At 43.0% G+C, this 25,118-nt stretch overlaps 1 protein-coding gene across 14 annotated transcripts in view; it reads left to right on the top strand.

Annotated features, from left to right (window-relative positions):
• ank1a (ankyrin 1, erythrocytic a) overlaps nt 1-25,118 on the top strand; it is a 77,593-nt gene that overhangs the window by 41,751 nt on the left and 10,724 nt on the right. For 5 of the 14 annotated variants that reach the window (XM_031856389.1, XM_031856391.1, XM_031856401.1 and 2 more), the window contains 37 exons: nt 825-926; nt 3,295-3,393; nt 3,857-3,955; nt 4,251-4,349; nt 4,539-4,724; nt 4,897-4,995; nt 5,090-5,188; nt 5,293-5,391; nt 5,684-5,881; nt 6,003-6,101; nt 6,306-6,404; nt 6,530-6,628; nt 6,956-7,153; nt 7,272-7,370; nt 7,479-7,577; nt 7,693-7,890; nt 8,032-8,130; nt 9,086-9,184; nt 10,613-10,711; nt 10,800-10,892; nt 11,012-11,084; nt 11,244-11,264; nt 13,379-13,499; nt 13,678-13,756; nt 14,954-15,069; nt 15,150-15,374; nt 15,467-15,621; nt 15,967-16,178; nt 18,065-18,269; nt 18,503-18,599; nt 18,743-18,971; nt 19,059-19,187; nt 19,302-19,421; nt 19,519-19,603; nt 19,831-19,905; nt 20,213-20,344; nt 20,534-20,686. In XM_031856389.1, coding sequence (XP_031712249.1) covers nt 825-926; nt 3,295-3,393; nt 3,857-3,955; nt 4,251-4,349; nt 4,539-4,724; nt 4,897-4,995; nt 5,090-5,188; nt 5,293-5,391; nt 5,684-5,881; nt 6,003-6,101; nt 6,306-6,404; nt 6,530-6,628; nt 6,956-7,153; nt 7,272-7,370; nt 7,479-7,577; nt 7,693-7,890; nt 8,032-8,130; nt 9,086-9,184; nt 10,613-10,711; nt 10,800-10,892; nt 11,012-11,084; nt 11,244-11,264; nt 13,379-13,499; nt 13,678-13,756; nt 14,954-15,069; nt 15,150-15,374; nt 15,467-15,621; nt 15,967-16,178; nt 18,065-18,269; nt 18,503-18,599; nt 18,743-18,971; nt 19,059-19,187; nt 19,302-19,421; nt 19,519-19,603; nt 19,831-19,905; nt 20,213-20,344; nt 20,534-20,686 — 4,588 coding nt within the window. Of the gene's footprint in view, nt 1-824; nt 927-3,294; nt 3,394-3,856; nt 3,956-4,250; nt 4,350-4,538; nt 4,725-4,896; nt 4,996-5,089; nt 5,189-5,292; nt 5,392-5,683; nt 5,882-6,002; nt 6,102-6,305; nt 6,405-6,529; nt 6,629-6,955; nt 7,154-7,271; nt 7,371-7,478; nt 7,578-7,692; nt 7,891-8,031; nt 8,131-9,085; nt 9,185-10,612; nt 10,712-10,799; nt 10,893-11,011; nt 11,085-11,243; nt 11,265-13,378; nt 13,500-13,677; nt 13,757-14,953; nt 15,070-15,149; nt 15,375-15,466; nt 15,622-15,966; nt 16,179-18,064; nt 18,270-18,502; nt 18,600-18,742; nt 18,972-19,058; nt 19,188-19,301; nt 19,422-19,518; nt 19,604-19,830; nt 19,906-20,212; nt 20,345-20,533; nt 20,687-22,947; nt 24,591-25,118 lie in introns of those variants that run through there. The other 9 variants (XM_031856403.1, XM_031856395.1, XM_031856393.1 and 6 more) reach the window with 9 other exon arrangements.

A 25,118-nucleotide genomic window follows, 5' to 3' on the forward strand; every position in this document is an offset into this window, starting at 1 on the left:
ATGTTGAGATAGCTGGTTAGATGGAGAGAGGGGGTGATGAAGGACAGGGATGGGCAAGGGGAGAGAGGAGATTATGTAAATGAAGTGGAAAAAAGTGCAGGGTTTGCCGCAGTCGAGCTTCTCCCTGTGGTTCTCCCTCAGTCGCTGGCCGCTTCTCCTCTCCCTCGCTCTCCCCCTGTGCCGCATGAGTGATCCTGTTTCAGCAGCACCCCTGCCTGCCTGGGAGGGGCACGAAGCCCTCAAACACAAACAAAACACAGACAAAAACACTAGACGTGCCATGTGCCGGCCCGTGAGCCGGTTCTCGCCAAACTCCCTCTCTCTCTTTCTCTCCCCTGCTCTCCTTTCACCTTGTGTCTCTTTCTCTCTCTCTCTCATTAACACACACATACATTCCAGACAAAGAGCCAACAGTCTGCTGGGCACAACAGACACTCCAGTAGCTGTCAGCATTTTCAGATGACAGATGACAGTTTTAGACGTTTTGTTTAGCACAGGTGGTTTGTGTACTCCACTACTTCACCTGCGTGCCCACTGCACCCTCAATACACACATTTCAAGGTGCAGATGCAGATCGTCAAACTGCACTGTTCAAAATCTCAAGGGCGGAGTGACATGAGAGAAGAACTGAAGGATCACCACTAAGTGGTTTCAGTCCTTCAAATGCCCCTAAATGAAATATTAACCACTCTGTCTCCCTCTCCATTTCCCCTTTCTACTCCTCTACTTTATGTGTCTCTCTCTTTCTCTTATACCCCTTACCCCCTACTACTCCCCCCCCCCCCCCCTCCCTCCCCCTTTTCCTCTCTCCGTTACGCTTGCAGGCAGATGCTGGCAACAGTTTTCTCCGAGCGGCCCGTTCTGGCAACCTGGACAAGGCCCTGGACCATATCAAAAATGGCATTGATATAAATACAGCCAATCAGGTGAGAAAGCTGCACATTCCCCAGATTTAATTGGTTAAAGTATTTGTGTGCCAGCGATGGACGACAGTCGCATCCTGCAAGGATTTAGTCTTCCCTAAATGCTTTCTAACGGATTAAATAAAAATTCAGGAGGCGGGTGGACTGCACACCTCTCATTCATAAAAAAAGAACAGTGTTTTTGAATGAAAATAGGCAGTTCAATTCAGCTAATGACATTTACCCAATTATATGATCAGTTATTTGTGTCCTGCAGTATTTATAGATTTATCCTTCAGTTTACACGAAAGTACAAGTTATATGACGGATGTATAGTCTCATTTGGGATTTAATTCATAAAAAGTTTGTATTATTTTCTTCTCAAATATTGTCCATGTATACCACTATACCTTGTATTATTATTTCTTTATACATGTGTCCGGTGTGCATGATGTGTCTGACTTGATCACTGTTATGTGCCTGTGCACTACTGTATGTGCATGCTCATGTAGACTGTTCATCAGGGGCTGAAGGTGGCAGGTGGAGTTTACAGGGTCTCCAGGGAAGGTGGTAAATAGGGCAGGGGCTTCTCCTTCACCTTGTCTCTTCCATCCTGCCTCCTTTATTCTGACAGTTGTTACCAGAGTGTCCAGGAAGAGGCAGCGTTATCGGTTCTAGGACTGCTGCCCTCAGGCTACTGTAACTTGGCCAAAATAGTGTGTTTAAGTGAGAAAGATGTCTCTGGCTCATTAATCTAACACAGTCATGGTTTCCCCTCCATTCACTTATGCTGTCCTGAACATTTTGTAATTACTGCTGGTAATGCTCCTGTCAGGATTTCTATGAGGCCTATTTTTAGGGCCCCTAACAAACTCCACATAACAACAGATTTATTGTATGTGAAGTGACACTGTACACCGGCTTTTACTGGCAAACTCCTTCACTATGTTGAAGTGAGAACCCAAGGGAATAAAAATGTAATTGCATGCAGATTTACAGTCTGTTACCAGAATGTTTTTGACCTACCAGATTAATTCTCCTGGATTACACAATTTCATTTTTTGTGATATTCGTCATATGAAATTGTGATTTTATTTTTCACTGTTAACTGTCAACTGTGTTTGAGTTAAAGTGATAATCTACAACATTCTTGCTTCACTTTAATTAGGAGACACCTTTGCATATACATTGCTCTAAAGTGTTGCACTTAAAGCCCCTATATGTGGCATTTGTATGTAATTACAGCATGTTTATAATTAGTCTAGTGTTTTTTTGTTTGTACAAAAATGTAATATTTCTTGTGAAAATTGGTATCTTTTAAGCTACCATCGGATGGCTGCAAATTTGACACATAGTGGCTTTAATGTTGGCCCGGGCTCAATGTAGTAATAATCAAGACACCTACGGAAGGCTACAGCCTTTTATATTTACTGACAGTATTCCATTTATTATTTACACAGGCCTCAGGTAAATCTACTGTTTTGCAAAAGATGGTCACTGTATTTACCTTCAAAGTTCATACAATGATACAGAGTTGTAGATTTTCACTTCAACCACGGTGGGTGGTGAGAGCACCGTTGTTGTGGCTGTGTGACTGTTGGTCCTGATGCTGTATGTACAGTCTGATGGAGTCTGGCCAGGTGGAGGCTTGACTGTGGAAGCTGTGTTTCCTTGTCTGAGTGGATACCTCGCACCACCACACTGCCTCACTCCTGCTCTCCCCGTCTTGTGTTTTCCCTCCTCTTCTATCCCTCTCAACCTAACGACCTCTCCTCTATCCTCTCTCCTTCTCCGTTTTGTACACTGTTTTCTAACTCTCCTCCCTTTTTTTTCTCGCTTTTTGCCTTCCTCCCTCCCCACCCTCTCTCCTCTGTCTGCAGTAGAGTGATGGTGTGCTGTGGTCTCCCCACTCAGAGGAATAATATCAGTGGTGTGTGAAAGGTCCAACCTCACATGTCCTGTGCGGCTGAAGGAAGGCTGTGTGAGGTCAGACCTATCCCACACGGCTCGTATTCTTCCCAGCCATGAGACCAGCGGCCTGCCATCCCCCTCCCGTCCTCCTCCTCTACCTCCTCCTCCTCCTCTCACCATCATTAATCAAATGAAAATGTTCACATCCTGATTTTCATCCCTGTAGACATTGTTTTCGCTAATGACTACTTTGATTCTGAGAGTACTGCATGCGTGGTGTCCAGTGTAAGTATTTGCTCGCTTTAGTTTGTGAATGCGTCAGTCACTGTGATAAACAAACAACAATAGTTGTTTCAGTTGGCATGGCCTACATGTGTTTGTGTTTTACATGTGTGGTTATTTCTTTTAGATTAGGAAATATTTATGTTTATAGTTAGTTTAGGACCCTTCAGTATGAGGTTTACTCTGCTTTCTCACTCAGAATGGACTCAACGGGCTGCATCTGGCCTCGAAAGAAGGCCACGTTAAAATGGTGCTGGAGCTACTCCACAATGGCATCGTACTGGAGACCACCACAAAGGTAAAAACCCACTGTGAAAATGTCCCATCTTCTTATATGCTCAGAAATCACTTGTGTAAAAAGTCCCCTGGCCTTTGAATTCACTTGTAGGGTTTTCACACGCACATGTTCAGAAATAGTCCTGCATGTGAGCCCAGTTAAACCATAATGTGTTGCTTTCTGTAGGTGGATTTTAATGCCTTTGGATTTAGCAAGGCTAGCTGTTTTCCTCCTCTTTCCAGTCTTTATGCTAAACTAAGTTAACTGTCTGCCTTGTCTCTTTCTATTTTTTTTTACATGTGGAATTATACTATTAGTTGACGGGTTAAACACATGTAAATAAGGCACACTTCATCTAGATCGCCAGAATCCAACATGAAACATCTGTCTGCATATGAAACCTAACATCTGCACATTTCACCTCTAATCTTTGTTGGTGCTCGTTATGACTGTGTGCTGTTCTCATGTATCTGTGTTTAAACAGAAAGGGAACACGGCCCTGCACATTGCAGCGCTGGCAGGGCAGGAGCAGGTGGTCACAGAGCTGGTTAACTACGGGGCCGATGTCAACGCTCAGTCCCAGGTGAGACTCAGTGCTGCTCTCACTGCATTGAGACTACACCGCAGTACTTATTTACTTTACTGTGAAACCATTCTAGTAACTATTGCAATTCCATCTGTTAACAAGTGTCTTTGTCCCTATATATCTGTATTTTGGTGTTTCCTCTCTCTGTACATGCATGCCCATGCATCTGACTGTTACCGTCTTCCTGTCTTTCTTTTGCTGTGCTTGTGTCTCCTGTGCTGCTGCTGTGTGTTTGTGTGTGTGTACGCGCGTGTGTGTGTGCGCGTGTCTATTGTGCGTCTTTCTGAGACAGAAGGGTTTCACTCCACTCTACATGGCCGCACAAGAAAACCATCTAGAGGTTGTGAAGTTTCTTCTGGAGAACGGAGCCAATCAGAGCACTCCAACTGAGGTACTAAAGACTCAGGAACTGAGAGTCATTCTCAAAGAGTAATCTCCCAAATGACTCAGTCCCATCCTTGCTGATCCAGACAGCGCCGTGTTTCCATTCTGTTTTGTTCTCATAAGCCTCTCTCTTTAACCTCTCTCATTTTTTCTCCATGAGTCAACCAGTCTCCTAACTGTCTTCTGTGTGCTACAGGATGGATTCACTCCTCTCGCCGTGGCTCTTCAACAGGGACATGAGAATGTCGTAGCCCTGCTCATCAACTATGGCACCAAGGGAAAGGTCCGCCTCCCTGCTCTGCACATTGCAGCACGCAACGACGATACACGCACAGCCGCAGTGCTTCTGCAGAATGACCCCAACGCTGATGTACTCAGCAAGGTATATGTGTGTCTGTATTTGTGTTTGTGTCTGCATGGCTGCAGATATGATTACACACATATGCAGTACATGCACAAGTGGTATGGACATCTGTGTTTGGTGTCAGTATTAGTGTTTCTAAAATGCAAAGGTAATGAGAGTGACATGTACTTACGCTGACGTGTCCCTGCAGACTGGATTCACACCCCTCCACATTGCTGCACACTATGAAAACTTGAATGTGGCTCAACTGCTGCTCAATAGAGGAGCCAATGTCAACTTCACCCCAAAGGTAGGGAATAATTGATGTTGGAAGGTTAATCTCTGTTCTTGCTTTCTGTTGTCCTTGTGTGTGCCCATCTAAGTGCAGCTGTTTGTCTCTGCAGAACGGCATCACTCCACTGCACATTGCAGCCAGACGGGGGAATGTGATCATGGTCCGACTCCTGCTGGACAGAGGGGCTCAGATTGATGCCAAGACCAAGGTGCAGTAGACATCCATCCTGCGGGTTCATAGAATCTTTGATTCCTTTCCTGATTCTGATTTGATGCATCATTAACTAAATCTTTAACCTTCCCCTCTCTCCAGGATGAGCTGACTCCTCTGCACTGTGCAGCCAGAAATGGTCATGTCAGGATTATAGAGATCCTGCTGGACCACGGAGCCCCCATCCAGGCAAAGACCAAGGTAATCCACATGGATAGAAATAAATTCTTCACTCCTTAGAAATGAACTGAACGCCATCTGGTTTGGTAATGAATTCAAATCACTGAGTTGTTTTTTAATATTTGTTTTGTACTCTAAAATCAAACATGTAAATAAAAGTAAAAGTGTGTGATCTATCGGCCAAACACAGCCATAGATCCCTCTTGCTGCTGCCTCTTGCTTCGATTGTTTGTTTTCACTACAAGACAAGTTGCTTCCTGTTTTACAAGGGATGAGAGAGTCAACATGTTTTTTTGGGTTTCTTTTTTTGCAGAATGGCCTGTCTCCAATCCACATGTCAGCACAGGGGGACCACATGGACTGTGTCAAGCAACTGCTGCAGTACAATGCAGAGATAGATGATATCACAATGGACCACCTTACCCCTCTTCATGTGGCAGCACACTGTGGCCACCAACGCATGGCCAAAGTACTGCTGGACAAAGGGGCCAAACCCAACTCTCGGGCATTGGTCAGTGACAAGCACACAGTCAATGTATAAATTCAGACAAGGAAAAGTTACTTTTAATCTTTGTAGTCATGATAATCATTCCTTTTTTTTTTTTTTTTTTTTTTTTTTTTTTTTTTTACAGAATGGCTTTACTCCTTTGCATATTGCTTGTAAAAAGAACCACATGCGTGTGATGGATCTCCTGCTTAAACACTCTGCATCAATAGAGGCTGTGACTGAGGTGAGGGCATTAAAACGAGGGGTTGACAATAACAGCTCACAGCTCGTTATATGGGATGTATATATATATACTTTTATTTATACAGGATAATCCCATTGAGAGTTTGAATCTCTTTTACGGGGCAAGTCCTAGTCAAGATGGCAGCGTAAAAGTCATTAATCGAATACAAGAACATTTGTAATATTCTTCTCCTCTTCTGAACAGTCTGGCCTGACACCTTTGCATGTGGCATCGTTTATGGGTCGTCTCAACATTGTGAAGATCCTGCTGCAGAAAGGAGCTTCCCCCAGCGCCTCCAATGTGGTGAGTTCCCTTCTGGAATCTGATGAGCAGTGCAGATAACCAACTCACCTCTGCATTGATGATGTTGTTGTTGTTGTAATACTGATGAATCTGAGTGGGCGGTTTGTCCTTCTCTGCATGAGTAGAAAGTGGAGACTCCTCTTCATATGGCGTCTCGGGCAGGACACTATGAGGTGGCAGAGTTTTTACTGAAGAACGCAGCACCTGTGGACGCGAAGGCTAAGGTAGAGATTTCACATACTACAGCACAATCCACATATTGTGTACTCATGCATTAAGATTCCTCATATGATTAAATTATCTTAAATTGGTACATAATAAGCATTCATTTAGAAAGTTGGTTCAGCAACTAATTCCTGGCAGAGCATTCACATGCTAATTTCCCTCCTACGCACCACAGCCTCCTTTTACAGTTAATGTAACAAGTTGAGATCAAAGTGGAGACGCTGAGAAACGAAAACAGGATGATTAAGAGACTAGAGAAGGCATTCTACTGCTGAGGTTTCATGCAGTACCTTATATTTTATAATTCCTTGCTCCACATTGGCCAGGATGACCAAACACCTCTGCATTGTGCCGCTCGGATGGGCCACAAGGAGCTAGTGAAGCTGCTGCTGGAGCACAAAGCCAACCCCAACTCCACCACCACGGCAGGCCACACACCCCTACACATCTCTGCTCGGGAAGGTCACGCACAAACCGTACGCATCCTACTGGACATGGAGGCTCAGCAGACCAAGATGACGAAGGTAAAATCCGCCTGCTTACCCTTCCTTGAAAGCATTTGGCTGCCTTAAAACTGTCAGCACTAATAACTATGTTACCCAACCTAATATTGTGTCCACTTCTTCGTTGGTGCCTCTGTAGAAAGGCTTCACTCCGCTCCATGTAGCCTCCAAGTACGGCAAGGTGGATGTAGCAGAGCTTTTGTTGGAGAGAGGAGCCAATCCTAATGCTGCTGGGAAGGTAAGAGCAACTTAAAGGGCTTGGCTGTATGGGAGAAGGATTCAAAAGATGGATAAAGAATTGTTTGATCTTCCAAAGTCTGAGGAACTTTTGATTCTGTTTTTGCAGAATGGTCTGACTCCACTGCACGTTGCTGTACATCACAACAACCTGGATGTTGTCAACTTGCTTGTCAGCAAGGGCGGGTCTCCGCATAGTGCAGCCAGGGTAATAAAAAAAAAAAAAAGAGATGCATACAAGTCCACACATAATTCATGCTCAATGGCCCAGTATCAGGCATATACACATATTTGTCTAACCACAACTCATGTCTGTGCTCCAGAATGGCTACACCGCCCTCCACATAGCATCCAAGCAGAACCAGGTGGAGGTGGCTAACAGCCTGCTGCAGTACGGAGCTTCAGCCAATGCTGAGTCACTGCAGGGAGTCACACCTCTCCACCTGGCCTCGCAAGAAGGAAGGCCCGACATGGTCTCCCTGCTCATCTCCAAACAGGCCAACGTCAACCTTGGAAACAAGGCAAGAAACACATAGATGATTAAAGGATGACTGACATGGGGCAGGATGCTTATTTGGTCCATTTAATCGTAAAATAATATGTAACCTGGGCTTGATTTGTTCTGTGTTTGACTGTTTTCTTCTGAATCTGGTTGCCCCCAGAGTGGATTAACCCCACTCCATCTGGTCGGACAGGAAGGACATGTTGGCATCGCAGATATCTTGGTGAAGCAAGGGGCTTCAGTATACGCTGCCACACGGGTAAGACCCTTTCAGCCTCATGGCAAACCGTTGTGTGGTTATCAAAGCCTTATCCATGTAGAAGCTGCTTATGCCAGCTACTTTGAGCCATGGCAGATAGTGTTGTAGTGCTGTAGCATAAATAGTCGGATGTTATCACAGCAGAGGGTTACGTTACCATCAAAACATGTTCGACCTTTGAGGGGTTCAGACCACTTAGACCTCAACGGCTTAAAGCTCTACAACAGTATTTTGACATGGAGTTGTATGTGCAGAAAATTGTTTGTAAGGTTTCATTTATGTGTAGAATAAATAATGTGGCCGGTACAACAGCACCACAAACCAAAGCTTGACACCTCTTTGACACAATCTTGACAATACAGCAGTTTAGGCTTTACATGGGTGGCAGCATTTGTTGTGGCCGGTGGTAGAAGAAGTACTCTGATATATACTGCTGAGTAGCTTGTGAATTTCATTTAAAAAAAATAAAAACATTTCAATAAAGTCTTATCTTTATCCATAATAATATGTTATAATGTATTTGTATTGGAGTAGCAAAAAATGGAACCACTCAAGTAAAGTTCAAGTACCTTAAAATCTTACTTAAGTACAGTACTTGAGTAAATGCACTTAGTTATTTTCCACCACTGGTTGTGGGGCTCTTCTACTGGAATTTATCATCATATCAAGGTGTTATTATTGAAATTATTGTTATTGTTCCCATCCCGTGCACAAGACATAACTGCATCCTCTCTCGTTAATTCCTAAATTGCAGACTGAATGCGATGATAAAAATAAGGAATGATTCGACTGCGTCGATTTGATTCATTACTTATAATGTAATATTCATGAACCATTCAACCCTTAATAGGATAAAATCTACATAACGTATTTATATTAAAAGGTCATTAAGACACTAGAGTTATGCGTCTGGATTTGTGCTGAAGACGTTTCACTTTTCCTCTCTCTCTGTCAGATGGGTTACACGCCTCTCCATGTAGCGTGTCACTATGGCAACATCAAGATGGTGAAGTTCCTTGTGCAGCAACAGGCCGATGTCAACAGCAAAACAAGGGTGAGTGCCTCCCTCTGGTTTGAGATAAAACTACAGTTAGTCTGTGCATGAGTCACACGGTTACAGTGTGTCTGCTGTCTCTGATCCATTCATCGGGAAATACAAATATGCAGCGCATTACACGGTTCAACGCACATTGTTGCAGGGATCTCCGAGGTGAAAGCTGTTAGCAATGGTTTATTGGAGTCGGGGCATTTAAGCTGACTAAAGTGAGATGCAGTATTTATATTTATATTATGATATATGCACAAATGTATATATCAAATCTGAGGCCATGGTGCTCTGCCAGAAACCGGTGGATTGCTCCCTCCAGGTGGGGACGGAGTGCCTACCTTAAGCGAATGAGTTCAAGTATCTCGGGGTCTTGTTCACGAGTGAGGGTAAGATGGAGCGGGAGATCGACAGACGGATCGGTGCGGCTGCAGCAGTAAAGCAGGCGCTGCACCGGACCGTCTTGGTGAAGAGGGAGCTGAGCCGGAAGGCAAAGCTCTCAATTTACCACTCGGTCTACGTTCCTACCCTCACCTATGGTCACGAACTCTGGGTCGTGACCGAAAGGACAAGGTCGCAGCTACAAGCGGCCGAAATGAGCTTCCTCCGTAGGGTGGCCGGGCTCAGCCTTAGAGATAGGGTAAGGAGCTCGGTCATCAGGAGGGAGCTTGGAGTAGAGCCGCTACTCCTTCGCGTCGAAAGGAGTCAGCTGAGGTGGTTTGGGCATCTAATTAGGATGCCTCCTGGACGCCTCCCACTGGAGGTTTTCCAGGCACGTCCAACTGGGAAGAGACCCCGGGAAGACCCAGAACACGCTGGAGGGATTACATCTCCCAGCTGGCCTGGGAACACCTCGGGATCCCCCAGAATGAGCTGGAACATGTTGCGGTGAGAGGGAGGTCTGGGTCAGCCTGCTTGGCCTGCTGCCACCGCGACCCGACCCCGAATAAGCGGAGGAAAATGGATGGATGGATGGATGCACAAATGTGTTTAAATTTGACTGAGTATGGTTAGATGTAGGGCAGCAATTCAGAATTATCTTCATTACCGAGTAATCAGCAGATTGTTGTCTTGATTTAGATTGAAGTCTGTAAAAATAAGTCAAACATTTCCATAACAAGATCCCAGAGCTGACATGTTCAAATTGCTTGTTTTGTCTGAATATATTAAGTTTATTATCCTTGAAGCATTTGAGAAGCTGGAACCAGTGGATTTTTGCTTTTGTTGACTGAAATTATTAACCTATTGTATAAATTGATAAAATAATAATTGTAATTGTTTCAGATGACAATTGTCCATTGTACTGACTTGTTGTGATGCTTGCCCTACCAGCTTTACTAGTTCAGGAATGATTCTGGTAAAATGTGTTTTTTTTATATGCATCTTAGATGTAATTTGTACTTTCATGAGAAAGAATACATTTAATACCTCTTCCAGCTTAGTTACACTCCTCTGCACCAGGCGGCCCAGCAGGGACACACGGACATCGTGACACTGTTGCTGAAGCACGGAGCTCAGCCCAACGAGACTACAACAGTGAGCATGAACTCGCCTTGTCTTCTTCAAAATGACTGATAAAGTTTTGTTTGGAGATCTGATCAAACTGCTCCTCTCTGTCTGGTAGAACGGTACTTCAGCTCTGGCCATTGCTAAGAGGTTGGGCTACATCTCTGTGAGCGACGTCCTAAAGCTCGTCACTGAGGAGACGGCGTCCATGGTGAGAAGTTTAGAAACGCTACTCTGCCCTCTGGATACGAACTTTGGCAGTAATAGGAAATAAGAAGTTTAAACGGACTGTTGTGTCTGTAATTGATTTTTCCTCTTCCTTCTGTGCAGACGACCACTGAGAAACATCGCATGAGTTTCCCAGAAACAGTGGATGAAATACTGGACGTGTCTGAGGATGAAGGTAGAGAATGGAATTGTTATTAATCACATAAAACAGTCGGAAACGATGTTTAATCGACTACACTGATGTTATCTAAACATTACTTCCTGTCTATGAGGCTGATTTTATGATGTTTTAACTCGTTACATAAATTTTCCAATTCCTTTTGCCCTTTTTTAGGAATTGCACAGCTAACATTAGGTATGAATGTCTCTTTCTTTCTTCGTGCGGCATTCATAGGTTCATTGTATTGAAGTGTGTGGCTCCATTTCAAGCTCACTCTCTCAATCTTTACCTCTCTGCCTCTCTCTCTCTCGCTCTCTCTCGTTCCCTCTGTAGTGGCGCTCACTGTGATGGTGGCTCTGGTTTCTCATCGGCATGCACTCATAGCACCCATGTCCGTAACCTGTATGAGTCCCTTCAATAACATTCTCATCCTCTAACTCCCCAGGTTTTTTTTCCCCTCCATGTTATGTTGGCAGTTACAGTCGTAGCCTACACATATATCACCCCCATGGGTATCGGATCCATTATTCCTTCTATCAAAACAAGGATAATACATCTTCAATATAATATTTTAAATCTTTTCTGTGAACGTTAGCAGTTAATAATTGAGTAGCGCTGTCATCGCTTTGAAATGTGTGTGTCCTCAGTTCTGTCTGCATTTAAATCTGTCTTCATTGCGGTGTACCGCATCATTTTTGTTTTCCTGCCATGTCACCCGTATTTGTTAGCCGGGAGGTTTGAAATATGTTGCGAGTGTTTATACTCAACATGTTTGATCGTGTGACTATTTCTATCTGAAGGAGTCGCTTGTAGTGATAAACCCACAGAGAATTATCACCTGACTCCACAGTTGCCTTCAGCTCTACGGGGGCTCATAGAGGCTTCTACCTAATTGTTTTGGTTTTGCAGCCCGCAACTTTACTTTTATTGGTTCAGTCTCACCGCTCTCATAACATTTCAGCAGCAACAGGCAGCTGTTTCAGATAAAGTCCAAATAAAGAGCTGAAAGCAGAGTGAATATAGGGCTCATTCATCAGGACAGAGACATGACAATGATAACTGTCTTGTGGTTGTGTCACTGTTAGTCAACAAGTTCAACATATCCTCCTTGAGTGATATTTTAGCTCACAGCTTGTTTCTGCTAAAAAAAAAAACAGGTATCGCAGGTTTAACTCTTAATGCCTGACGTTAACAACCAACATTATGTCTTGTTATTTTTAGTCCCCTGATAATTCAACAGACAGTTTGTCACCTTTGCTCTAAAAATAGAAAGCAGCCGAGACGCCGTCTTAAAGACACATCTCATTTTAGAAATGGTGAAATGATTTTGGCAGGTTATCCGATGCACTCGCCCGTAACACTCCGCCTACATGACGTGGCACACATGTAGGCACACAAGACAGAAAGTATCCAGGACACGAGCTGACTCATATTAACCTGTGAGAAATGCACTCGCAGAGTCAAACATAGCGTAATGGCTACCACATCACTTTGGCTCTGGACCGCTGACAGACCGCCCACTCACACAAGCTGTGGTCACAAATTCATACACACGGGAGACTCTGTTCTGGTGAATTCTCGAAAATGACCGCGTGTTTTGGGGGGTAAGTAACCCACCTCTGCTCACGTGAAGATATACTGTAGTTTTAAAGCAGAACAGCGTGTACTTTGATCATCGTGTGTGTTGCAGTGGGCTGATGCTGTTCTGATTGTCTCTGCGTTTGCATTCTAGAGCAAATCTCCTCGTGCATTGCTCTCTGAGACAGTTAATGTCTAAATCTTCCAGTTTGAAAGCTGTTTATTCACTTGACATTTTTGGAATGAGATTATGCTGATGTATGCTCTCCCCAGAGAAAGTGCACTGTGCACATATATAATGCTATCCAACTGAGAGTTTATGGGTTTTTAATACATCTGTAAGGTGTCCTCTCTTATTTCAATGTCGTAATGCTTTAGTGGTTCTTAATGAAAAGTGTTGGACTCAGCAGCCTGTGACTTCAGCTGATTACAGTGACCTGCTGTATTGATCCTGTCTTCGTACCTGGTTTTTAAGTGTTACTGGTGTTTGGTCAAGGGGCTGCATTTCATTTTTTGCCAGTGATTAGCGTGATGAAGATAAATGTACAGATCATCGTCACAATCGCCTCATCTCACCAGTCTACCGCCTGAATCACAGAGCCGTCTCCTAACGTCTAACCCTTCTAACTGCTGGTTAACAATCTTGTTCTCTTCTTTCTCTCTTTCTCTTGTGCTGTTTCACCAACCTGACCACGGTCTGTTCGCTCTCTTTGCCATGTTGTTCTCTGAAGGAGAGGAGCTCCTGGGGACAGAAGGGGCCAGGTACATGAAGATGGATGACATGAAAGACCATGATGACGATTTCCTCTCCCCCAAGAAATCACTGGAGTACGAGAGAGGGCTGGGCACAGCGTAAGGGGTGCTGGGCAGGGAAATAGCAGAGAGCCAAGCTGGTAGTCACAAGCTAATAGGTGGATGGATAAAGGGGGATGCACCATAGACACCCACTAAACACCAGGGATGAGAACTTGGGAGGAGATGTAAAGAAATGTCTTCATCTAACTTGTGTTTTTCTCTTTTCATACAACAGGAATTACTCGCCAGCCATTCCCAGGATCCCCAGAGTCTCTCCGGAGACAGTTATCCTGAAAGAACACGAGATGGATCAGGTACTGTCACTTTACACAGCAGCATGAGTAAGATACTGAAGGGATAGTTTGGGTGTTTTGAAGTTAGGTTGTAAGAGGTTATCCGTAGTCAGTGTATTACATACATTGGACAGCGGTTGGCATTCCCCCAGTTTGGAGAAACTGACAAGAGTACCGACATAAGAGCAACGTGATGTACTGTTGTGGACACTTGCAGCATCAGAACGTATTATAGACACCTAGAAGAAATGCTCACCTAAAATAATCAATATCAGTTTATGTATATGCTATATTTGAAATATTTTCACAGCTTCATCTTGCTGTCAGACAGCCCTCTTCATACTCACTTTGTAACAATAGTGTAGATAAGTTACACGTTCAGTTCTACGTCAAAACATATTCTAATAGCGTGCACTTAAACTGATATTAAAGAAAAGACTGTTAGTCCCGAGCATAGGCCAAACTGCAAAAACACAGGATCCTTAATTTCCTACAATGCAACTTTATAGTGTCTCTCATTAGACGTTCCTTAACGGGAATAATTACATCTTTTGAACTTGACCAGTTTGTGATGCATGGTTTCTGTTATGAATTTGTATTCTCAAAGCCAAAGCTGAAGTGACTCAAGGGCTCAAAAATTGGTGGAGTGCCCCTTTTGCTCAAGGTCCACTTACTAACGTTTATCAAAGTCACCTTTTTTACAGTTTACGACACCTCAAACTCTTCCTCAGCACAATATAGTTTGCCAAGTTTTCTACGATCTCCAAGACATCTGAGCAGCCTCCATCTGCTGAGGAAGTCTGAGATGCAGATGACAGCTCAGAAAAAAATATAGAAAGTGAACCTTGAGTTAAGGGTTGAGTTTTTAAGTCAAAGTGCTATTTCCAAAGTCATCACTATGAAGGGTTGTGTATCATGGACATGGACTTAACACACGGTTTTGATTAAAACTTTAAAATGTTGCAATTATTGTAGTTCCACCATTTCTGTTACATGAAAATCCTTCCTCAAAGGCCTTTTGAAGGTTAATGATGTACCCTCTACATATCCACCATAAAAATAGCACTTTAAAAATGAGCACATGAGCATAAGCTGTCATCATAGCCCTCTCAATATCATCTCCATTTAACAGTTGATGGTGACAGTAATATATAAACATTATGCTAAACAGAGTTCTTTTGAGAATGTCATGAACAGTTTGTCTTTTGTCTGTCGTAGCAGCACACTCCACTTCCACTGCCCAAAGAATATGATGAGGACTCATTGATCCCCAGCAGCCCAGCGACTGAGACGTCAGACAATGTCAGCCCAGTCGCCAGTCCCATACACACAGGGTCAGCAAAACATTTCATTTCACTGGATCTCGATTTAATATCTGATCTGACAACTAAAGACCACATTTGTCCATTAACAGGTTCCTGGTCAGTTTCATGGTAGATGCTCGAGGCGGCTCAATGCGAGGCAGCAGGCATAACGGTCTGCGTGTTATCATACCTCCGCGGACCTGTGCGGCTCCCACCCGCATCACCTGCCGCCTGGTGAAGCCGCAGAAGCTGACCAGCCCCCCTCCGCTGGTGGAGGGAGAGGGGCTGGCCAGCAGGATCATCTCCCTGGGGCCAGCCGGGATGCAGTTCCTGGGGTGAGGAAGCAACTGAAACTGGAAATAGTCAAGATTTTTAGTACGTAATTGTCATTTGTTCTTGTATAATTCTTTGTGTGATTGTGTGACAGACCGGTGATAGTGGAGATCCCCCACTTTGCTGCTCTGGGTCGTGGTGACCGGGAGCTCGTGGTGCTGAGGAGTGAGAATGGCAATGTCTGGAAAGAGCATCGCAATCGCTACGGAGATGAGGTGCTAGAAACAATCCTCAACGGGATGGATGAGGGTAAGAGTTTAAATGCTCGATCTCTGGCTGACACTCGTACATTTCTTTGGGGCGTAATTATGAATCCAACTGCTTTTCTTGGCAAGACCCACCCTGTGTAGCTGGTTGAGGCAGAGATAATTGGTTACGGTTAGGCACTAACCTTGAGTTGTTAGTGTCAGCATAGCCCATTGGTCAGGACCTAAACAAATCAGGTTACCAGTACCTCAATTAGCATGGACTCCTGGCCAATCCTAGCGCTTGAATGCTACACAGGGCAGTAAAAGGAAAAGCGGAGGGATTCATAGTAATGCGTCACTGGGTGGCATCACTTCCTGAGAATTTAACTCCCTCTTATCTCCTCAGAATTGGAAAGTCAAGAGGAGCTCGGGAAGAAGCGAATCCGTCGCATCATCTCCACCGACTTCCCTCTTTACTTTGCTGTTGTATCGCGAGTCCAGCAAGAGAGCGACCTGATTGGACCAGAAGGAGGTTCGCTGACAAGTAAACTGGTGCCGTTGGTCCAGGCCACGTTTCCTGAGACGGCAGTCACCAAACGAGTCCGCCTGGGGCTGCAGGTGAGATGGGACGATGAGGAGATGGAAGGAGAAGAAAGACAGAATCGTTAATGCCTGTGTTGCCTGAAAAAAATGCATGTTCAATGTACTTTGATTGATCTTGGAATGACCAGATCATATCAGCACTACTGTCAAGTTTTCCTGATTTATTTGTCTTTTGTTTGTTTACTTAGCTTTTTCAAATTGTTAGAGGACCTTTTTATTTCACTTAGTGCATGCACTTGACGCCTTTATATAACTGTGGACTGCTCATTTAGTGCTAATATGTCATTGTTTGTTTTATCTTGATGTCTTTCTCACTAATGTATTTATATCACGCATATATCAAAGCCCTGTATTTACTATATTTACGAATTCATTTGAGATACAGTTTTTAAGTACAGTAAGTCAAACATTACTTGATGGGAATTGTTCTTGCAGAATAGCCAGGAAAGACTGTCAGTGGTTTTGGTGTCATGGACGTCTGGAAATATGCTAATCTTCTTTTTAGATGAACTGGAGTGTTCATCTAAACCTTTTAAACTTAATCGACTTAAGTTTGTTCAAGCTTTTAACCCCCTTTTGTGTGTTTATAGCTCCACTTTTCAGGTCTTGATGTTTTGTCAAACATTCACACCAAAGACAAGAGAAACTTTTTAAACTTACTTCACCAGGCTCAATTATAGCATCCACTTATGATTTAGCCCTCACTGTGTAATGTCCTGCCCCAACATCCTGTTTTGAAATGAAACATCAATTCAGGGAATTAATGACACCGTCTCATTGGACTGAAGATAAAAATCAGATCATTTGAGAGTGGGATTTTTTGAGATGGTTAAATTGCAGATTACAATACAAAGATAACAATTTATTTTGGCCACAGTGCTACTTTTCTTTCTTCCTTCATAGTTACTTGCAGTGGAAATGTTTGTTATATAAGTATGCACCATTTTCTCAGATTTGCTGATTTGGGATTTCAAGGCACCATTTGCATGTGATTTTATTTTGACAGGTTAAATATACTCATTGTATACAATCTGTTTTGCAATATATACTGTATATTGTATTGTAGTTCAAGAATGCGATTGCATTAATCTCTATATTTAACAAAATTGAAATTCTAATTCTAAATCTTTTATGAATATGTAGGTCAGCAATTTATGAGTTTTGATTATCAGATGGAAAAGTGTAATTCCAATGTCAGAATATGTTTCAGTAAACCAAAATATAAGGTAGATACAGTATGAATGGACCTTATGCTGCGTGTTTTGGTTCAACAGCTGTCCTTCAGACGCATGAATGAATTTATGATGAGCTAAATATGTCTTGGAAACTAACCACACATGCCGTAACCTCCAAAATGAAAATAGTGAATGTAACTGAATGTAAGTAAAATAGGATATCATTTTTTATTAACATATTTTTAGGAACATATCTATTTAACTCAAATGTTGCTGTAGTAATAATGTCATGAATGGCCTTGTGAAAAACCACAGTGCCTTTTTCTTTGATATCAATTTTGTAATGATGATTGTAAAAGCTTCATGTTAACACACATTGTTACATTTTACAATAAAAAAGTTATTAAGTCCTACCGATTTGTGCTGCAATTGTCTTTCCAAATGTGTTATTTAAATCATTAGCTATTTTATTCACTGTGGACTTCTCTCTCCCTTTCTCTTCACTTTTAATTTTTCCCTATTCGGTTGTCCTTTCTTCCTCATCCAATGCCCCATCATCCATCTCCTGTTGTCTCATTCTACCTGCTATCCTGTAATCTTTTTTGTATCTTCATTGCCTGTTCATATGTTTCTTTTGTCTAATTATCCTTTTTTTTCCACCACATCATCACACCCGTGTCCGTGTTATGTATACCCTCTCTCTCCATCATTTACTTTCAACCTCAGGCTCAGCCAGTTCCAGATGAGCTGGTTGCAAAGCTGCTCGGTAACCAGGCAAATTTTAGCCCCGTGGTCACTGTGGAGCCTCGGCGGCGCAAGTTCCACCGGCCCATTGGCCTGTGTATGCCCCTGCCCCCGTCCTGGAGAGACAGCCCCAGAGACTCTGGGGAGGGCGACACTACCAGTCTGCGTCTGCTTTGCTCTGTCATAGGTACTGCATGCCGCGACTGGGAGTTGTGTGGGTGGTGAGTAAGTGTGTGTGTGTGTGTGTGTGTGGAGCAGTATCTTCCATGGCGAGGAAGAAAGATGTCGGTGCCTTAGTTGGATGTAAAAAGTATTTGTTCTTATATTGTACAAACACTGTCACCGTGAGACTTCTTCTTTGTGACCTTTGCTAAAGCCAGATTAACCAGTTTGCCCTTTCTCATTCTGTATTATTTCCAGGCGGCACAGCCCCAGCCCAATGGGAAGACATTACTGGCACCACCAAGCTTATGTATGCTAAAGACTCTGCCAGTTTCACAACCAATGTTTCAGCACGGTAAGCTCAGTTGGCAACACGTACATATCCGCCATCGTACCATAACATTTAATGTAAGCCTTTACCATCTAACATCATTTTATCAAGCAACTAGACTTGACTTATGTTCAATACTGTGATTACATGTCATTGTTTCCGCTCAGATTCTGGCTCGCAGACTGTCCACGTACAGCTGAGGCCGTCTCCTTTGCCAACCTGCTCTACAGAGAGCTGTCAGCTGTACCCTACATGGCCAAGTTTGTGGTGTTTGCAAAGATGAATGAGCAGCGTGAGGGCCGCCTGCGCTGCTACTGCATGACTGACGATAAGATGGATAAAACCCTGGAACAGCATGAGAACTTCACAGAGGTGGCTCGCAGCAGAGACATAGAGGTCAGTTTAAAGACGAGGGCAGTGCAACATACTAATGTAGTAAAATTCTACTGTAGTGCAGGCTAATGCCTGTGTCTTGTCTTGCAGGTGATGGAGGGAATGCCACTTCACCTGGAGTGTTCAGGGAATCTGATACCCGTGAGGAAGGCCACCCAGCAGCCTCGCTGCTTCAGCTTCCAGGCCTTCAGAGATAACCGACTTCCTGTCTCTGTTAAGGTATTACCATTTGTCTTTCTCTCACAGATGTTTCTTCAGTTTTATGTTCTTTGTCTCCACGCTACATATGTATGTATGTGTCTTCATTGCTCTCCTTGTGTCTGTGTGTCTCAGGTGAGAGACAGCAGTAAAGAGCACACTGGATTTCTGTCTTTCCTGCGCAAGTCCACTAAATATGAGGACAGCCAACATGTGCTCTGCAACCTCAACATCACCATGCCTCCATGTATCAAGGTAAAGCTCTCGAAGCTACAAGACAATACAGTGTATTTAATTATAGTCATTTTCCCTGATATGGCAGACTTAAGTGTTGTTTGCTTGTGACTGGCAGATTATTGGGAGTGAAGACCGGAGGCGAACTCTGACCCCGCTGGCTTTAAGAGAAAGATACAGCGCCCTAAATGAACCTGCTATGGGTATGAGGTTCTCCCTCTCCCACTTGTAAATCATTGTACCTGCTTATTTTCTTGTGATGATTTACTACTATAAGGCACAGTGTGACGGCAATTCAGTTTTTTTCATCATTTTACTTCATCTACAGTTGTGTTCCATATACAGAATCAATAAGCGTTGCAATGCAGGGATAATCATTCAATTTAACAGGGTCAGATGTTAATTATCAGTTTTGGTCTGGTTTGTGCAGCATCTATGAATGCTATGGAGAGGACGGAGCTAAAGATGGCTGTGATTGCAGAACAGTTGGGACTGAGCTGGGCTGGTGAGTGAACAAGAATATACCGAATCTGCTTTTATTTGTTGTAAACCATCCATGTTTACCTTATGTCTGACAAGCTTGCCTAGCTCTCTGCTGATTAAGGTCTAACATGGCGACCAGCCAATGAAACTAATTATTTCCTGTGTTCCTGCCAAGAGCCATAGCTGTTTGTTCTGCCTCTTCTGGACAGAGCAACTGTGAAGCAGAGTGCCATTTCATGACTGCACACACTATAATAGCATGAAACAGGTGAAATTATGTGAATATTTGCTTCACTTCCGTGATCTTCGTCTTCTCCTTTTCTACACAGAGTTGGCGCGCGAGCTTCAGCTCAGCGTGGATGACATCAATAAGATCCGTGTGGAGAATCCCAACTCGCTGCTGGAGCAGAGCTCTGCGCTGCTCAACCTGTGGGCCACCCGCGAGGGCAAGAGGGCCAAGAGTGAGTATATGAGATCTGAGATTGCTGTGAATTTCTCTCATCCCCTCATGTCTTTATTTACGTCTCTTTAACCCAGTTAAAGTCAGATTTTTGTTGTAATGGTTTTGCTGTCTGTCCTGGGAACCCCCTTCCCCTCCTTCTCTTTTTCCTTGTCTGCTTGTGTCTCTCCTTCACCCGTCTTCCCTGCAGTGGAGAGCTTGTACGCAGCTCTGAAAAGTATTGACCGTATGGACATAGTCAACATGTTGGAGGGCCAGCCGCCTCAGCCTGCCAGAAAAGGCTCCCGCGATTTCAGCAGACGTCGACACGAGAGAGACAACGCCTCCCCTGGTATGACCAATGGTAAGTTCCCTCCCCAAATCCCACAATGCAGCCCCTTCCCCATGTCCCTCTTTCCTTGACCCTGAGCCATCTTTCCAATAAACATTCCTACTCACTCCCTAAAATCTGCTGAAGGCAAAGTGTTTCCCTCTGAATTCTCTCTGTTGTTCCCATATCTTTATTGTTTATTCCGCCGGGATGCTGTTGTGTATGAAAGCTGCCACAAACGTCAAACTTTTGCAGGACTTTGCCCAGGCAACATGCAGAGGGACTCAGGACACTCCTACTGTGCTACAACCTGTGTAGTGCTTTTGGTTATATGTACATTTCTCCATGTATTCATTCAATGTGGTGGGAAGTAAAGTGAAGTATACAAAAAAGTATGATTTGAATGATGAATTATAGTTTATATCCCATTACTGAAAAGCCTTTCAGCAAAACACTCCACATAGAGTAAAGTATCCTATCATTAATAGTTTTATTAGTTATTATTGCTGTCATTGTTGTTATTTTGTGTTCTCTTGTCAAATAATTACATTAGTCAGTATTTGACTATATCAAGAGTTTTCCGCCCATTAAAAAGTTAGAGGGGCTACATTCTAGAGTGATATTTTGTCTATAAAACAACATATCGTCATACATGATCAGTCCACGTAGATCATACTATAAGTATAACCTAGCTTAACTGACTTCCTTACTAATTGTCAGTCCTCAGTCTTTTACTCCTTTCCCTCATGGTTTCCTTCACACATGCATACCGTACATCTTATTGACTCCATTTTCACCTCTGGACTGGTGAGCTCCCCATCTCACTGGACTGGCTTCTTCTCTCTGTATCCAGTGCAGACGATGAGTCAGTCTGACAGGTGACAGGTCCTATTCTGTGAAAACTGGAGCAATACTCAGAGATGTAACAATGCATAGAGATACGACCATGAGGCTCAAAGGGTGAAAAGGGAGATGTTCAGATCACAGCTGCAGTGAATCTGATAACCATATATCTGTCATGTCTGTCTATCTGTCTGGCTACCTGCCTCCCAAAGGCCGTTCCTGCTTTGACGTTCTGCATAAAAACGTGGCGGCACTTTGAATACCTGAATATTGTGTCTTCTGGTAATCTCGCAATGATCACAGCGACGGGTCTCCAAAGGATTATGATTTACTATCCAGATTAAGTACGTCCTAACGGCACAGTGACCAAGTGGTGGAACAGAACTGACTTTTTAGGCAGTAAATACGAGTAAATGAACCAAATGGTCAGTTGAATCGAAAAATCAGGCTTCATCAATACATAGTGTGGTAGACAGCGAAGGACTAAATTTGTTTTTCACTTAGTTAATCTTTTTCACAGATTAGTTTATTCATTCAATATTATACCAATAGTTTGACATTTTGGGAAATATGCAAATGTCCTGTCTTGCTGAAGACATTCAAAACCACTGTCATGTCTGTACGGTAAATATGAAGCTACTGCCACCGCAAGCAGCTGTTTAGCGTAGCTTAGCATTAAGACTGGAAACAGGCAGAAACAGCTTGCCTGTATCTGTCCAGGCTAGCTGTTTTAATCCTATAGTGGAGATGGAAATAGTCACTGTGTTAATTTGTGTACTTAAGAGGTGCTGGTATGTGAATGTTTTAACTTTGGATGGAGCCAGGCTAGCTGTTTTCAGTCTTGATGCTAAGCTAAGCTAAATGGCTGCTAGCGGTAGCTTCATATTTACCGTACGAATATGAGAGCTGCTTCTCATCTAACCCTCTGCAACAAAAGCAAATTAGTGTATATCCCCAAATGTAGAACTGCTCCTTTAATTCAGGTTCAGTCCTCCATAAACTAATTATCATTATTATTGAAATAGTCTTTAATAGAAGAAGCTGGCAGAATATTCGCTAGAGAGTAGAGGAATCAGTTATACTGCAGTCTTCATTCTCTCTCTCTCTGGCCTGACCTGTCTTCCCCTCTTTTTGTCAGAACACTGTAGGATTTTACTTATGCGTGTTCCTTCGTAGTTGTAGTGCACCTCTATTGTAGGTAAGCACATTTCGAAAGTTTGCTCAAGATAATTCCAGGTTAGGAAAGATAATATATACATTAGATCATTATAGATAGAACCTCTTGTTTTACACATTTTTAAGAGGAAATTTAAATTCTCTCTGCCTGTGGCTGCATGGGGAGTACTTTGAGTCTCTTTAGGGCTAATGTTGAATGTCCTTTTGGGAGCCCTGTTTTCATTCCCTGTGAATCTGTCCCTCTCTCTGTGTTTCTCTGGACATGTCATCTGCAGCCTAGCCGTCCTACTCTTCCTCCTTCTCACTCCTCTCCGAACTCTGACCTCATGCCAACTTCATGTTGACCTCTGACCCACATCTTTATCTTTTATCTTTTTTTTTTTGCGACTAGTCGTGCATTTTCTTTTTTTTTTGTGCTCTTGAAAACCCCACCTTTTTAAGTGTCCGCTCTGTGACCGATACCCCTCACACAGACTGTGTACTCAGCACCCACTGGGAGGGGGGAGGTGACCCTCGCTCTCTCTCGCGGTTTCTGTCTGTGACCATCACCCTATTTTATATTCCTCTTCCTCTCTTGCTGCTCTTCTTTTCTCTTTTTCCTATCTCTTCTTCCCCTGCCCTCCTGCCTGTCTGCATGTGCATGAGGCTGACTATCATCGCTCATCTCCCCCTGTGTTTGCATGGAGACACTGGGATGAGGGGCAGGAGTAGCACTGGCTAGTTGGAGATGACGACTCAAACGCTGCATTGGCCCTTAATGCTGCTTGACCAACAGACGTGTTCGTGCATGGCATGCATACTGAGAATGGACCTACAATCTGTCTCTTCCTCCTCGGTGATCCGTCCCAAGGGGTGTAAAAAAGGCCACAAACCTTTTTTTGTGAACTGTGACTTGCGTCTGTTCTGTTCATGTATGAATGTTGTGGTTGTTTTGTATGTCACTGATTCTATGTAGACTGTGTCCATCTGATGGCTTATTTAATGTAAATATATGTTTTTAATGTCTTTGTGAGTGTTCTACGAGGCTCAATTTGATATTGGTCCTTCCCTATATGTAATTCTACTTATTGTTTAATGTCTGTATGAGTGTATCAGTGTGAGTGTCTTTATGTGGGTTTTAAGTTGTATATTGTAAGTGTTTTGTGTCCTCCATATACATTTGACCAGTCTATTAGTGTTTAGGAGTATGGACAAAATTAGTATATTTCCTTTACATGTATTTTATGTGAGCTTTGCTGCTTTGTTTTTCTGTATTTGTGTCTTTTCCAATCAGCGGGGTCAGGCAATCATTTTTCATATTTCACACTTCCACATTCCTTCTATTTATTTTTTTCTCTTTCTTTCACCATCATTTCATTATCTTCCAGCATGAAGAGAGAGGGCTGACAAACAATTTCACTCTCTAATTCATGGCAAACAAAAAACTAGTTGTAGTTTGTGTGGTGTCACAGAAAACTGACTCATAAAACAATAAGCGTGACTTCAGGTCTGGATACATTTCATAAACACACAGACTTCCACCATATTTCCAATACACACCTGATCCTGCACCTCATTTACTTGCAAGATACCTTTTTGTAGGTACTTACTTGAAAACAGACTTTGTCGTCTTCATTATATAAAGAATAGGCTTGTTATTATAGTACTCTGATTTAATGCAGCATTTAAAGTGAAGCCAAAGGACAATCAAGCATTTGTTAATGGGGCCCCTAATCTCTAAAGGAACCTTACCCAATATGTTCTGTTGTAGCTCAAATAAACAAGGAGTGAGGATTTGAAACTTATATTCAATTCTTAACTCATCATCTTCATTGTTACGGTAGGACAATAAGATATTTCATCAACAATGGATGTCAAAATACTTTTTTAGACTCTTTTAACTTCATAAGACAGAGCACGTTACAAAAATATATATATATATATATATATATATATATATATATATATATATATATGATTGCTATTTTCTATAGACAACTGAGAGCAGCTGAGAGAAACAGCAGAAAGTAGGATGAGGTCCTTCTGGCCGCTTGGTGTCACAAATATATCCTGCACTCTCAGCAGTACTCGACAGCAGCACTGCCAACCATGAATCAAGTTACATCCTGCAGCTCTGCACATCTTCCTCATCACTAAACAGTATAAACACACAGTCTCTCTCTCTCTCTCTCTCATGCAGAAGGTGAACCGCCTCCTCGTCTTGCTCTTATCTACATATTGTATGCTCTGCATTACATCTCCTATTTCATCCTCTGGGGAATGTACGTCCTGATAACTCACCCTGTAGAGTGACAGCCATGGTGTCACTCACACTTTGTTTTACCTACATTGCCATTCATTGAAGGTTTTACATAAACTATTCACCTAATTTCCATGATAGTTTTTCATTTATAGAGTAATTCATTCCGTATGATCAAGATGGATACAAGGCACATTCTATGTATAG

This window comes from Anarrhichthys ocellatus, unplaced genomic scaffold, assembly GCF_004355925.1.
Source record: "Anarrhichthys ocellatus isolate YVR2014 unplaced genomic scaffold, GSC_Weel_1.0 scaffold17, whole genome shotgun sequence".
Taxonomy (NCBI): domain Eukaryota; kingdom Metazoa; phylum Chordata; class Actinopteri; order Perciformes; family Anarhichadidae; genus Anarrhichthys; species Anarrhichthys ocellatus.